The sequence below is a fragment of the Ornithorhynchus anatinus genome, chromosome 17 (assembly GCF_004115215.2).
Source record: "Ornithorhynchus anatinus isolate Pmale09 chromosome 17, mOrnAna1.pri.v4, whole genome shotgun sequence".
Taxonomy (NCBI): domain Eukaryota; kingdom Metazoa; phylum Chordata; class Mammalia; order Monotremata; family Ornithorhynchidae; genus Ornithorhynchus; species Ornithorhynchus anatinus.
In genome coordinates, this window is record NC_041744.1 from 17,164,679 (window position 1) to 17,179,526 (window position 14,848).

Here is a 14,848-nt window from a genome sequence, read left to right on the forward strand (position 1 = left end):
CGTGATGCCTTGTCTCTACTTGTATCTCAGAGGTGATTACCTGTGGTTACCCAATCCGTATTTGTAGCCCAGCACCCGGGAACATCCAGATAATGGGCTCCAGTGTGGACAGTCACGGGTGCCATTGAACACACAGGCAAACAGGCTGGTCTCCTGGCCCAAGTCAGGCACGTGTGACCACATCACCGTTTCCCTCTTCCCCGACTTCCTCTCCAGCTTCCAGATCTCTGATGGCGTTTTCCCAGAAATCGCTTCCTCCCTCGAGCCCTAACAACCAAGTGCTCCTGGTTCTCCTGTTCTCTAGCCAGAATCAACAGTCATGGGTTTTTTTTCCACAGACCACAAAATCTGCAGAGTTCATCCAATGTGCCTGAGCTGAGCTATTGCTTGATATTATTAACTTCAGAGCTCTAGTTCAATGTTCAGTCTGTGAACAATCTTCCTGTAAACCCAATTAAGTGTCAACGTGACGTGTAGTTCTTCGATTTGAAAGGGCAGGAAAAGCACTGCAGAATAATATTCCATCTTGGAAAGGGCTCTCTGATAAAATGCAACCCTCACCCAACGAGTAGAGGAGCAGCTTGAAAGCTGAAGTTACACCCTCGAGTCTGAGTGGCCAGAGAAACTCAAAGTAATCAGAGACCACCTGAGATGCCTTGGATCAGACTCAAAAACCAGATGAAGAAAAATCCCTGGTACTTCTGAAGGAAATCTGTAGGGAAGATGAGAGATTGGATATGACTATGAGACCTGAGGGTAACCCCAGCGCAGAGAAGAGGTCTGGAAGATCTTCCAACTATGAGAAGCGTTCCAGGGTTGATCTCTGGGACCACAGAGCAAAGTCACCCAGATGAGAGAGCAACGGAGAAGTCCAACCAGAGGGGGAAAGGAAGCAGAGATTCTGAAGAGGAAAACCTAATCTCACGACTATACTCGGATACTGGGGAAGGGACAAGAGATATATGGAGACGTGGGAATCAACGGAAGTGATACATTTATGTTTTCAAAAGACCTCTGATGAGGTGACATGCTGAAGGCTTTAAAGAAAATGTAGGAAATACAAGACGGGGGAAGCAACGTGTAACATTTAATGTCCTCTCTAGACTGTGAGCTTGTTGTGGGCAGGAATGTGTCTGTGGTTAAATTGTACTCTCCCAAGTGCTTTGCACACAGTAAAAGCTCAATAAATACTACTGAATGAATGCCCAGTTTCAAGCTGGAGGCTATGAGTAGCGAGACCTCTGGGAACCAGTGTCAGGCCTGGTTTTATGTAACATGGAGGTATGTGCTGGAAAAAAACCCACATTTGCCAATGACACAATAATAATAAAAATAATAATTATCATATTTGCCAAGCCCTTACCAGGTGTCATGCACTGTATTAAATCCAGTGGGAGATACAAGATAATCAAGTTGGAACAATCCCTGTTCCACCTGGGACTCACGGTCTAAATAGGAGGGAGAAGAGGTACTGAATCCCTATTTAACAGGTGAGAAAACTGAGGCACTGAGAACTTTCATGACTTGCCAAAGGCCTCAAAGCAGGCAAGTGGCAGAGTTAGTATTAGAACCCAGGTGCCCAGACCTCCAGCTTCATGCTTTTTTTCCAGGAGACCGCTCTGCTTCTCACCAATCTCTTCTTAGATATCCTGCTGACACTTCACCCTTAACAAGTCCAAAATGGAACTCATCTTTCCATTTCAACCCTGTCCTCTTCCTGACTATCTCATCACTCTAGACAGTACTGCCATCCTCCCTGTCTCACAAGCCCATAATCTTGATGTTATCCTTAACTCATCTCTCTCATCAACCGACATCTTCAATCTGTCACCAAATCTTGTCAGGTCAACCTTCACAACATCGCTAAAAAGTTCACCTATTCCACTCCATCCAGAATGCCGCCTCGTTAATTCAAGCACTTATCCTATCCACCTTGATTACTGCCTCAGCCTCCTTGCTGACTTCCTCTTGTCTCTACCCACTTCAGTCCACACTTCACGCCGCTGTCTTGATCATTTTTCTACAAAACCATTCAGGGCATGTTTTCCCACTCTGCAAAAACCTCCAGTGGTTGCCCTCCTCCCCCCCCCCCCCCAATCAAACAGAAACTCCTTACCAATAGCGTGAAGGCATTCAATCACTTTGCTTTCTCCTACCACACCTCCTTCATTTCTTACTACAACACAGCTGATGCAATTCTCTCCTCTAATGCCTACCATCTTGTTGTACTTTGGCCTCATCTATCTTGCCACTGACATCTCGCCCTCATCCTGCCTGTGGCCTGGAGCTCCCTCCCTCTTCGTATCACTCTCCCCACCTTCAAAGCCTTATTAAAAGCACATCTCCTCCAAGAGGCCTTCCCCAACTAAGCCCTCACTTCCCCTTCTCCCACTCCCTTCTGCCTCACGTTGATTTTCCAAGCTCACGGGGGCAGAGACTATGTCTACCAACTCTGTTAAATTGTACTCACCCAAATGCTTAGTACTCTTCACACAGTAAACATTCAATAAATACAATCGATTGATTCTGGGTGATGAAGATCCTTACAGAGAAGAAGCTCCAGGAAGACTTCCTAAAAGTGAGTGGGTGAGACCATATATGGCAGACCAATTTCTACGTGAACCCACCTGAGGAAACATCCTGGGGAAAGATAATTGGAATTATTTGGAGAGAGGCTCGCGGATATCGGTCACCGAGACCGAGAGATCGCAGGGACATTATCACACATTGGCCTTATGTGCGGGTCCCGCGCCTGTGTGAAACTCAAGCTTTGGCCCAAGGTGTGGAGCAAGACCCAAGGTCATTGAAGTGCTAGGCAGCATCAGAAAGAGCTGAAACATAAAAAGCCTAGCTTGGCCACTCTATAAAACATTGGTCCCCAACACCTGGAACACCCTGTGCTGGTCTGTGCATGGCATCCCAGGAGAAGCAGAATGAAGTAAGGGAAGGGGTGGGGTAAGACAGGGCAATCAGGATGACAGTGAGGATGGAGTAGGCCTTGTGATCGAGAGAGACCCAAAGAGTTAGGACCCTTCACTGGAGAGACATGATGGCTGAGGGGAAAGATGTCAGAGGTCTAAAATTCAAAAAAAGCGTGGAAAGAACGGACACTAGATGGCTGATCAGCAGATTCTCTCAAAGGCGGGTCTGGGATGCAGCCGAGAGATTCAAAATAAGCCCAGGTAAGTACTTCTTCCACCACTTCAAGATGAACACGTGGACCTCCTTCCCACTAGGGGTCACAGAGGTCTGAAATAGCTGCAGGTTGAGGAAAAGTTTAGATCAAATCATGGATGGGCAGTTCATAAAGCATCACCAAAGGGAAAGGAGAGAGAGATAATCCTGAGCCAGATATGGACCCTTAATGACAACATGCCCAGTAAATGCTTGGGTCCTAAGATGCAGTGTTTCATCCTAAATCCAAATGTTTGAGTGAGGGACGGTGGACAGGACATAAAGGAGTGGAGGAGAAGTACAAATCATTTACTTATATTAATGTCTGTCTCCCTCTCTTGACCGTAAGCTCGTGTGGGAAGGGAATATGTTTCATATTGTTAAATTGTACTCTCCCAAGTGCTTAGTACAGTGCTCTGCACACAGTAAGCGCTCAAATACAACTGACTGACAAATGAAAAGAGAAGGAGGATGAGCAAGAAGACAAAGTGGGTGAGGAAGAGAAAGATCAGGAGAAGGCCAATTCCCACTCTCAGGCCTGGGAGAGCTCCCAGCCCAGAGCGGAGGAATGTGTAATTAGGGCCGAAATGCCACGAGGGTGACAGTCACGCTCCTGCTTGGTGTCATAAAGCCGGATTATGGGGCTCAATCTGGGGGCCGGCAGAGCTGAGGGGTGGGAAATCCTTTCCCATTCCAGGAGCAGGATTGCGGGGGGGAATCCCCATTTGTGCACTAATTAACCAAAATATGTTCTCAAAGGGATCACGACACTCTGACATCAGGAGACGCAGGATAATGAGGCGGTTGTGGCAAATGGGGGCAGGAACGAAGTGGAGGACCGGACCCGCTCCTCCGGCCTGTATATAAAGATCTCAGGACAGACATAGACATCCCAACCTTATACCCTCCACTTCTCACAACCAACTCCTCCTCTCCTGACATCATGTGCTGCAACTACGGGAACTACTTTGGTGGCTGTGGCTCCGGCTACGGCTGCGGCTCTGGCTACGGCTGTGGATACGGCTCCGGATATGGATGTGGCTATGGCTCCGGCTATGGCTGCCTGAGCTACCGAGGGCTGGGCTCTGGCTATGGATACGGCAGCTACGGGGGACTGGGCTGTGGATACGGCTCCGGCTACGGTTGTGGCTATGGCTATGGCTCTGGCTGCTACAGCTACTTCCCCTCCTGCTACAGGAGATATTGTTCCTCTTGCTGCTAGAAAATCAAGCTCAAGGAGCTTCAGGCTCCGAACATGGGTTTGATAGAATCCCTGGCTCCAATCTCAGATTCACCGCAAGACACCGGGTGCTCGATCTAACATCTTTTGCTGTCCTACTGGTCAGTCATCCCAGGCAGCACTGGAGCCTCCAGCTGCAGGAAGTCACCGGAGGAGAGATCACTGACCCCAAGTTATCCAGATTCACATATTGCAACCCGTTCCTTCTCCTCCGAGATCACTATCATGCCTGAAGACTTCTGCCTAAATGAGGTCCTTGCCGGAGGACAATCTGAAATTCCCAATAAACAAGTTAAATCCATCACATGTTTCCACTTGTGTCACTGCAATGGATATTTTTGCTTCCTTTTTTGCCTAAACCCCAGGATGTCTCCCAGATTGGGTTTGACAGTGGGACGGTTTCAAGGAAATTTGCCAAGCCAGAGAAATTACACCAGTCATAGAAGAAGCAGAATGCATTTGGCCTGAACATACATACAAACTACATTCTTGGTGGGCAATACAAGTGGCTGAGTGTGGTTGCATATCTATCTACAGATACATATACATGTATAGATATATGCACACACACCTATATATATATATATATATATATATACACCCCCACACAGATATCTACAAACACATGCACACACATACATACACCCCCATATGTATACATTTACAAATATAGGCACATAAATACACATAAGTAAGCAGATATATCGATATGCTCAGGTATACATATTTTCCCATCTGTATACATGTCCACTTATAATCAACCAATCAGTGGTATTTACTGAGCACTTACTGTGACCAGAGCACTGTACTAAGCGCTTGGGAGAGTACTATACAATAGAATCGGTAGATACGCTCCCCCTCCACAAGGAGCGAAGCTCAGTCATGAAGTCACAGCAACTGAATTACCAAAGATATGCACTTGACTGAGGACAGCAACACACAGCCAATCACTCCCCCCAGACTTTCACACATATTCATCCCACCCTCTCTTGCCCCATCACGAGAGGTAACTGCCAGAGGGAACTGCCCAAGAATTTACATGTGGCATCCCAGTTGGGTGCTGGCCTTGCCAGCGCCTGGAACGCTGGGTTCAGGTGGCTCCAGTTTGGCTGACGCTGGGAGTGCCGCTCCTGGATCAGGCATGTTTCAACGTCTCATTTTCCCCTTCTAGAGCTTTAGCTGCCTTTGTGGCTTGGGAGTCAGGAAGCTCAACCTCTGAAATTGTGCCACTGACTCTGCAAGTTGGCCAGGAACTTACAGCTGGCTTAGGAGAGGGTCAGAGGCCTCCAATTTCCACAGGGCTCCCAAAAGCAGAAGAGGGTGGGGAGCGTGGATTTCCACAACCACAAGTGTTTATTTACAATGAGCATGCTAACCTCAAAGAATAAAGGGACAGAGTTCTGACCACCCATTTTCTTCTCTGAAAATGCATTGTACCGATGCTGATGAAGGAATGGGATAAGGCTCCATTTTCTGGAAAAAGAGTAAGATGAAGTCAGTTGTTGAGGGTTGAATTCAGACCAGGGAAAAGCAGCCTTAGGCCAAATGGCACTGGATATCTTTGAGGTGGTTTGGAATACGTACAAGAGACAGAAAGAGAAAGGAAAGTTCCGGAGAGGGAAGAACTCTCTGGGTAAATTCTCTCTTAACTGAGCCCAGAATCCAGCAATGGGATGGAAAGTAGAAGACGAAAATGGGAGCCAAGTTTACACCAAATGCACTCTGCGTCTCCACTGTCTTTAAATCATTTCTGTGCTTGGTTGAATTTCTTCTATCAGTCGATCAATCACTACTGCTTATTGAGTGATTAATTTACATAGACCAGTCAGTACTATGGATACATTACCAGAACGACTGCTGATGGAAGTAGGAGAGATGTATTCTGGGAGAGATGTGTCCATGGCATCGCTATGGGTCAGAGACAACCCGACGGCATAAGAGAAAACAAGTAAGTACTTGGGAAAGTACAATAGTAATAATAATGATGGTATTTGTTAAGCGCTTACTAAGTGCCAGGCACTGTACTAAGCACTGGGGTGGATACAAGCAAATAGAGTTGGACACAGTCCCTGTCCCATGTGGGGCTCACCATCTCAATTCCTATTTTACAGGTGAGGTAACTGAAGCACAGACAAGTGAAGTGACTTGCCCGAGGTCACACAACAGAAAAGTGGTGGAGCCGGAATTAGAACCCATGACCTTAGGTTCTACTTATTATAATTAGTAATCATCCATACCTTCAAGAAATTTGTTGGAGACATGCACAGAAGTAAAATACAGGTAGGAGAACATGAGCAGGCATAGAGATATGAACAAAAATGCTACAGGAGCTTTTGTGTACTTATGTACTTAGGTGATAACAAAGGGCTAAAATCCACAGTTTGCGCTAAAAGGTGGGGAGATTAGATACCAATCGGGAAAAACCTGGAAGAGATTTGATTCCAGAAGGCATTCAAAGATGGGGAGAGCAGTGATCTGTTGAAGGTGAAGGCATAAGGAGTTACAAGCAGGATGGACCGGGGGAAGGAGGGAGAGCCTAAAAGGTCAGCAGTGGGAACAAGAGGCAGAGTGAATAAGTAAGCTTGAGAGGAACCGAGACCGCGAGCAAACCGGGCAGCAGAAGGGGAAGAGAATGGATAAATAAGAGGGAAAAGTCCTAGCCCCAACTGACCAGCCTCCATCGTGTTCGTAGTCAGAAAATTATCGCTTCAGCTTTGTCGTGAACGGTAGGGGAGGGATGCTCATCGCTGATGCGTCATTCCCACTTTGCTCACCATGGCAACGCTACACAGTCCAAATCGGGACCAGGTCAATCAGCTGACCGTTGAGTCCGCAGCAGGTGTCTGGCCAACTGACAGAAACGAAAGAAACTGAAAATCACTGGCTTCCGTGTGGCTCCAGTACAGACACAGAGGGGCTCCCATCCCAGAGTGGAGGAACATGTGATTACAGGCTGGATGCACAGAGAACAACTGGGAGCTGGCAGAGAATGAGTTTGAAGAGTGTATAATCTCTCCTCAATGGAGGCCCGAAGTAGATGAGAGAATCCTAGAGTGGTTCTGAATTATTCTGAAACAAAACTACTGGATCTCAGGGCTATCTTGATGTCAAGAGAACCAGGATTATGACATTATTTATATATGCGGTCATGGGAATGAGGAGAGTTTGACATGCTCGGTCTGACCTGCATATAAAGGTGTCATGGCAGTGTCTCCCCATCTCTATCTCCTCTTCTCTTGGCACCATGTGTTGCAACTCCAGGAACGGCAGAGGCTCCATCTGTGGGTTTCTCTCTGGCTACGGCTGGGGCTACGACTGTGGCAGGCATCGGGTTTGGGCCGTGCCTCTGGCTCCGGCTGCAGCAGCTACTGTCCATCCTACTAGGAAAAATACCATTCTCCCTGCTCCCAGAAAATGATCTGAAGGGAGCTTCAGGCTCTAAAGAGGCACCCTAGACACCAGGGTTTGCTGGATTCTCTGACTCACCGCAACATAATGACTGCTGCAATGTTATAATCCATCCAGCTCTCTGGGCACCCCAGAAGGCACTGAGGTCTCCAACTTCAGCATGGCCTAGTGGACAGGGCACGGGTCTAGGAGTCAGAAAGACCTGGGTTCTAATTCCGGCTCTGCCGCTTCTCTGCTGGGGGACCTTGGACAAGTCACTTGGCTTCTCTGTGCCTAAATTATCTAATCTGTGAAATGGAGATTTAGGGTGCGAGCCCCATGTGGGGCATGGACTGGGTCCAACCTGACTAGTTTGGATCTACCTCAGGGCTTACTAAGTGGCACTTAGTAACCACTTAACAAATACCACAATTATTATTATTATTATTTGATCTTCGTTGCCCTCTTTCCAATCAATCGATCGGTAGCATTTATGAGAACTTATTATGTGCAGAATACCGTACTAAGCGGAGGGAAAAGTATAGTTCAATAGAGTTGGTATATGCAAACCCTGCTTACAAGGATCTTACTATCTCCTCTTCTCCATTCCCGTCCCAGCTGCCGGATGTCAAACCTATGAGACAGCACTGAGCCAAGACCTGCCTCACCGCTCGAGCCCTAACAACCAAGGGCTCGTTGTTCTCTGGTTCCCGATACAGACTCAACTCGGTCGCATTTCTTCTCCAAAAAGCATGTTTCTGTGGGGTTAGGTCAGTGATCCCGAGCGGAGACATTCCTTGAGTTTGTGAATTGCAGGTCCCTGTCTTCAGTCAATGAACAGAAAATTTCCCCTGATGCTCAGTGGAGGGTCAGGCTTATTTCTCTAGTTAGCAAATTTAGCAACTGCATTTTACAGGTGGGAAAAGTGATCCAGAAAGGAACTAATTTTATATAGGGTTCTCTGATTAAATGCAACAGAGACATTTGAATCTCTGGGAGAGACCAGTACCAGGACTGCTTTTATTTAACATTCGTATAAGTGAACCTGGTGGGTTGAGCTGTGAAATCCCTTCACTTCCAGATGCCACCAAACTCTTTTGGGTGATGAAGGGTATGCAGAGGAGAAGATGCTCCAAGATCTCCTAAAAGGGAATGGTAGGACCATATATGGCAGCTGAGCTTCAGGATGAAGCCACAAAGGGAGACTTTCCAGGGAAAAATAATAGACATTCACTAGAGGAAGGCTCGCAGATACCGGTCGCCGTACATCTGAGACATCTCAGGGTCACAGTTGAACGTCAGCCCTCGCCCGGGTGAGCCCCAAGCTTCGGCCCAGTGCCCGGATCAAGGCCAAAGCCCGGTGAAGTGCTGGACAGCAGTGGGAGGGGTCAGAAAGCTGTACAATAGGGCTAGTTTGGCCATTATATAAAACACTGGTCCCCGGCACCTGCATACCCGTCCATGCCCTGCATCTCAGGAAGGGCAAAATGGAGCAGGAGCAGGCGGAGGCAGGGAAGTGCAGGGTGACCAGGATGGTCACCAAGGTGGAGAAAGATCCAAAAATGAAAGAAAAGCAAAGATAGGACTCTTCGATGGGGAGACACGCAGACTGAGAGGAAGCACGACAGACTTCTAAAATCCAAGAAGAGTGTAGACCAAAAAGGCCCACGATGGTTGTTGAGTAAATCGTCACAAGGCTGGGTCCCGTACGCAGCCCATGAAACTGGCAGACGAATGTTTCAAAAACAATCCAGGGGAAACACTTCTTCTGTCATTTAAGAATGAACACGAGCAGCTCCTTCCAAGGGCTGTCACAGAAGTCCACAGTAGGTTCTAGGGGAGTTTGGGTGAACTGGATGAGACGGCTCCCAAAGGGTAGGGCAAGGGTGGAGAGAGAATCCTGGGCTGGATACGGGTCGGTAACAACAACATTCCCAAACAATGCTCCGGACCAAATGAGCGACATTTAAGTCCCCAAATGGATGAGTAGGGGGATGGGGGAATGGGACGTTGCTCCAACGACCAGATTTTATTAGGAGCCAATGAGGAGGATAGGAGGGGGATGAAGGAGAGGAAGAGGAGGATGAGCAGGAAGACCATGTGGATGAGCAGAAGGAGGGTCGGGAGAGGGCTAGTTCCCACCCCACTCCTCCCCTGCCCCGGGAGAGCTCCCTCCCCAGAGTAATGTGTAATTAGGGGTCAGGATGCCACGAGGGTGACAGTCACGCTGATGCTTGGTGTCACGAAGCCAGGTTAAGCAGCTCAATTTAGGAGCCGGGAGGAACTGGGTGAGGAGTGGGTAGAAATCCTTTCCCGTTCCCAAAGGAGGACTGTCTGGGGAATCCCCACTTCTTGCTTAATTAACCCAAAAGTGCTTCACCAGGGATCACGGCGCTCTGATGTCACAAGATGCAGGATGAGGTGGCTGCGGCAAACAGATGAGATAATGTGGTGGACAGCCAGACACACCCCCTCCGGCCTGTATATAAGGATCTCAGGACAGCCGCAGACATTCAAACTCACACCCTCCTCTCCTCGCAACAAACTCTTCTTCTTCTGACACCATGTGTGGCAACTACGGAAACTACTACGGCGGCTACGGCTGTGGATACGGCTCCGGCTACGGCTGCGGATACGGCTCCGGCTACGGCTGCGGATACGGCTCCGGATACGGATGCGGATATGGCTCCTACGGTTGCAAGAGCTACCGAGGGCTGGGCTGTGGCTACGGCTACGGCTCTGGCTATGGATGTGGCGGCTACGGGGGACTTGGCTGTGGCTACGGCTACGGCTCTGGCTACGGATGTTGTGGCTACCGTCCTTCCTGTTACAGGAGATATTGCTCCTCCTGCTGCTAGAAAACAACACACGGGGAGCTCCAGGCTCTGAACAGACTCCCGAGACACCTCAACTGGGTGGATTCCCCGGCTCCGATCTCAGATTCACCACAAGGCATCACTTGCTGGAATGGCATTTGTCATACCTATTGCGGGTCATCCCAGGCAACGTTGGAGCCTCCAGCTTTAGCACGTCAACAGAGATCACCTGGCCCCAAGTTGTCCAAATGTCCATAATGAATCCCAATAAATGTGTTTGATCTAGCACAATTCCTGGTTTCTATTCATGTCAGACTTGATTTTGCCTTTGGGCTACCAATCCTATCGGTTTGTAGCCCAGGACCCGGGAAAATCCAGAGCGCTGGGTTCCAGAGGGGACGGCAATGGAGGCCGCGGACTTGCACTGAAGGGTCGATGTCCTCGGCCAAGCCAGCCACGTGTGGCCGGATCGCCATTTCCCTCTTTTTTCTTCCCCTTCTCTCCCTCCAATTTTTGGATCTCAGGACTACGGGACAGAATTGGCCCAGAAACTGCTTCTTCCCCCGAGCCCTAAAGATCCACTGCCCGATGGCCTCTACCTACACTGAAGGCTCTCCTTTGCCTCTGATGATCCTGAGCTACTGTGTTCCCCGAGGCCACAGTTTCCAGGTTTCCGCGCGCGTACGATTGTGAAGAAAGGGCACATAACCCCTTCCCAGACTCGTCAGCCCCTCATCCAACTAGGAGATGAAGCGAGAATCTCCTCACGGCCTAACAGGACCTAGGTGGTGTTGGCTTCTCTCCCTGTAACTGCCAGCACCCTCACCGATTTCCTGAACCCTCCCAGGAGGACCCCGTCTGCCCACGTGGGTGACAGCCCCTGACCTGAGCAGCAGGTTTTCTTTGAATACGTTGCATCAGGCTCTCTTTGAGTAGCACGAAAACCATATTACAAAATCAGTTCAACATCACTTTAAATAACTCTTTCCCTCTTTCCCTTTACCTAAGTAACTTCCCCACATTCTTCTTTCTTCTGCTGGACTACGTTTCTCCACGGCGGCTCTGTGCTTTGGCTTTCTCACAGAACATTTATAGAGATTGCTTTTGCAAACTGCACCGTTTGACTTGAGATTTAAAAACTAAGCCTAAACTCTCCTAAGAAGTTAAAATCCCCATTTTCTGGCAGGACTTTCTGGAACTGGTTCCAGTCTAAAAACAATGGTCTTCGCCGCCCTCTAGTGGTCGTCTAGAGTCACTGCTTCTCTCAGAGGGTCTAATTAACGAATGAACGAAAGCCTGGGGTTCAAGGAATGTGATTTTTTGTTACCAGTTCGATCAATAAATCATATTTTCTATATGGTACTGTACTAAGCGTTCGACGACTAACATGGACAACAGCACCTAGTTTCAGGTGGATGTTCGGGCTGTTATTGGTGACACTGACTCTGCCTAGGGGTCTCCTCTCCCCGCTGGCTCAGTGAACACGCACACGCTTTCCTTACACCAGTCCCATACCAAAAATCACTTTTACCTTGGCACTATACGTTAGGAACATCAGACAGGTCAGGGGCATAAAACATTTCATTTGGGATTGTCTTACCTGCTTTCTGCAAGGGCCATGGAGTTCTTCTCATGTCCTTAGAACTGCGATCGTTCCACTTGGCCTAAACCTCGGAAATAGGTCATTTTGACCTCAGGCCGATGTTAGCTGAAATTGTTCGTTGTAGTCCTGAAATAAAGAGTGATTCCAAATCGTCATAAATGTCACCAGAAACGATAGCGATGCTTCGAAACTCTCCCCCTTCTACCCCTCACCGTGCCCCTCCCCCATCCCCCCCAATGCTGACATTTCCTAAGCATTGTGAGGAGGAAGACAGAAACATATACAAACTTTCTTGGGCACTGAGGCAGACCAGAAGGAGGAGGAGCTGCCAGTCGGATGGGAAAACGAGACACACCCAGACGCACTGTGCCGAGCACTTGGAGAAAGATTGAAATAGGAGGAAACCCAGTCCCTGTGCTCAAGAGGCTGACAATACCCATCATTCCCTCAGCTGAGATGGGGATAGAGCCTCATCAGCTAGAGCCCTGGGTGGTTGGAACCACTCTGAATAATCATAATAATAATATCTGTTAAGTGTTTATTATGTTCCAGGCACAGTACTAAGCACTGGGGTAGATTCAAGGTAATTGGGTTGAACACAGTCCCTGTCCCACAGTGGGTTCACAGTCTTAATCCCCATTTTTACAGATGAGATAGGCACAGAGAAGTAAAGCGATGTGCCCAAGGCCACACAGCACACTCACGGTGGAGGCAGGATTAGAACCCTCTACCCTCTAGACGATGCTACTTCCCTCTCTGAAGTCCCATGTCGATGCCAATATCCCATCCCCGCCCTCCCTCACGTGCACCTCGGCCACCAATCCCAAGGTTGATGCCCAACTTTGGGGCGGCCCACTGACTACAGCGCCCCAATAGCGCCGCAGCCAGGGCAAGGATGGTGGTTTGTGACCCGTGGGGGCCTAAACTCCCAGGCTGCCTCAATGGAGAAGACTGAGGTGGCACCTCCTGAAGAATCCGAAGGCCCCATCCCTTAACAAATGTGGCCCGGTAGAAGGGACATGCACGGGGAGTAAGGTGGCATAGGGGAACCGGGTAGTGTGGGCATACCGGCTAAGCACATGCGGGAGTTGAACATGGGGGCGGGTCCTTCCCAGACCACCTGGATAGGGTGGACAGTTCAGATCATCGACCCAGGGTGACAGAGTGGTGCCTGGGGCAGGGCCATTTGGCATAAAGTCTTTATGAGGGAGTCGGAGACCTCACCCTTGCAAACTGGTAGATTGACTGGTCCCCGGTATATTTACATATATATATACATGCACAAAGTATATGTATATATATATATGTCACATTGCTTCTCATGTATATATATGAGCTATATTTACATAGATAGGTAGATATAGATAGATACACGAAAAGCACTGTGGCTTACTGTATAGAACAAAGGCCTGGGAGTCAGAAGGACCTGCGTTCTAATCCCTGCACTATCACTTATCTGCTGTATGATTTTCAGCAAGTTACAACTTCTCTGTGCCTCGGTTACTTCATCTGTAAAACGGGCATTAAGACTATCAGCCCCATGTGGGATATGGTCTGTGTCCAACCTTGATTAGCTTGTATCTACCCCAGCGCTTAATACATACCATAAAACCATAATACATAATATATTAAGCGCTTAACAAATACCATAAAAAGATTGGAGAAGATGAACATTTCTGAGGGCCCCCAGCCACACGCCCAGCCCCACCTACAGCTGGCCAGGTCTTAGGCCCAGCCACTTTGCCCCATTTGGCTTCCCCAGCCCCCAAACGCCCCAAGCCCCATCCAGAGGCGCACTGCCAACCTCACCCTAGCCTAATCTGCAAAGGCAGCCCCAAGCTCCACCTCCAGCAGTACTCTTGACCACAACCCCTAGCCTCACCCACACCAGTCGCACCCGAGACTTCAGTTTCAGTCCCAGAATCCAAATCCAAACTGATTTAATGCCTCCCTCAGCCCCACCCTGAACCATGGTGGAGACAAACCTCCATATATTCCTCCAGGGCCCAGAACACAATCCTGGGTGTGACCCAGGGTGGCATTGCCCAGGGTGGATATTAGTACACACACACACACACACACACACAAATCAATTAGGATATATATCATTATTATTATTATTACTATTACCATGGTATTTAAGTGTTTACAATGTGCCAAGCACTGTTCTAAGCACTGGGGTAGATACAAGGTAATCAGGTTGTCCCATGTGGGGCTCACAGTTTTAATCCCCATTTTACAGATGAGGTAACTGAGGCACAGAAACAAGAAGTGATTTGTCCCAGGTCACACAGCAGACAAGTGGCGGAGCCAGGATTAGAACCCACGTCCTCTGATTCCCAAGCCCGTGCTCCTATACACAAATTAAGTAAGCTGAATCCTGGAAGAGGTGTATTTTAACAAAGGATTGAGGGAAGAAAGATTGTCGTTTGATGAAGGAAGCAGGGTGAGCTTCCCAGGTTTCTCCAAGTGTCCCTGGGCCAGGAGGATGCAGCTCAGTTCTTCTGGGAAAAGCCAGTTTAGGAAGCCCGTTAGAAAAAAAAAAGCACACACACCTCCCCATGTCCCCTTGCAGCTACGCTCCCTCCAGCTCCCCGCAAAAATAAAACCCACACCAATAGACGGGCC

The 14,848-nt window shown here is 48.6% G+C and overlaps 1 protein-coding gene across 1 annotated transcript; it reads left to right on the forward strand.

Moving 5' to 3' along the window:
- Positions 1 to 10,203: 10,203 nt before the first annotated feature.
- LOC100080982 (keratin-associated protein 6-2) lies at positions 10,204 to 10,865 on the forward strand. The gene has a single exon (XM_001511785.3). It carries the CDS (start codon positions 10,366 to 10,368, stop codon positions 10,657 to 10,659), a length of 294 nt encoding a protein of 97 aa, XP_001511835.2. The 5' UTR covers positions 10,204 to 10,365; the 3' UTR covers positions 10,660 to 10,865.
- Positions 10,866 to 14,848: the final 3,983 nt, after the last annotated feature.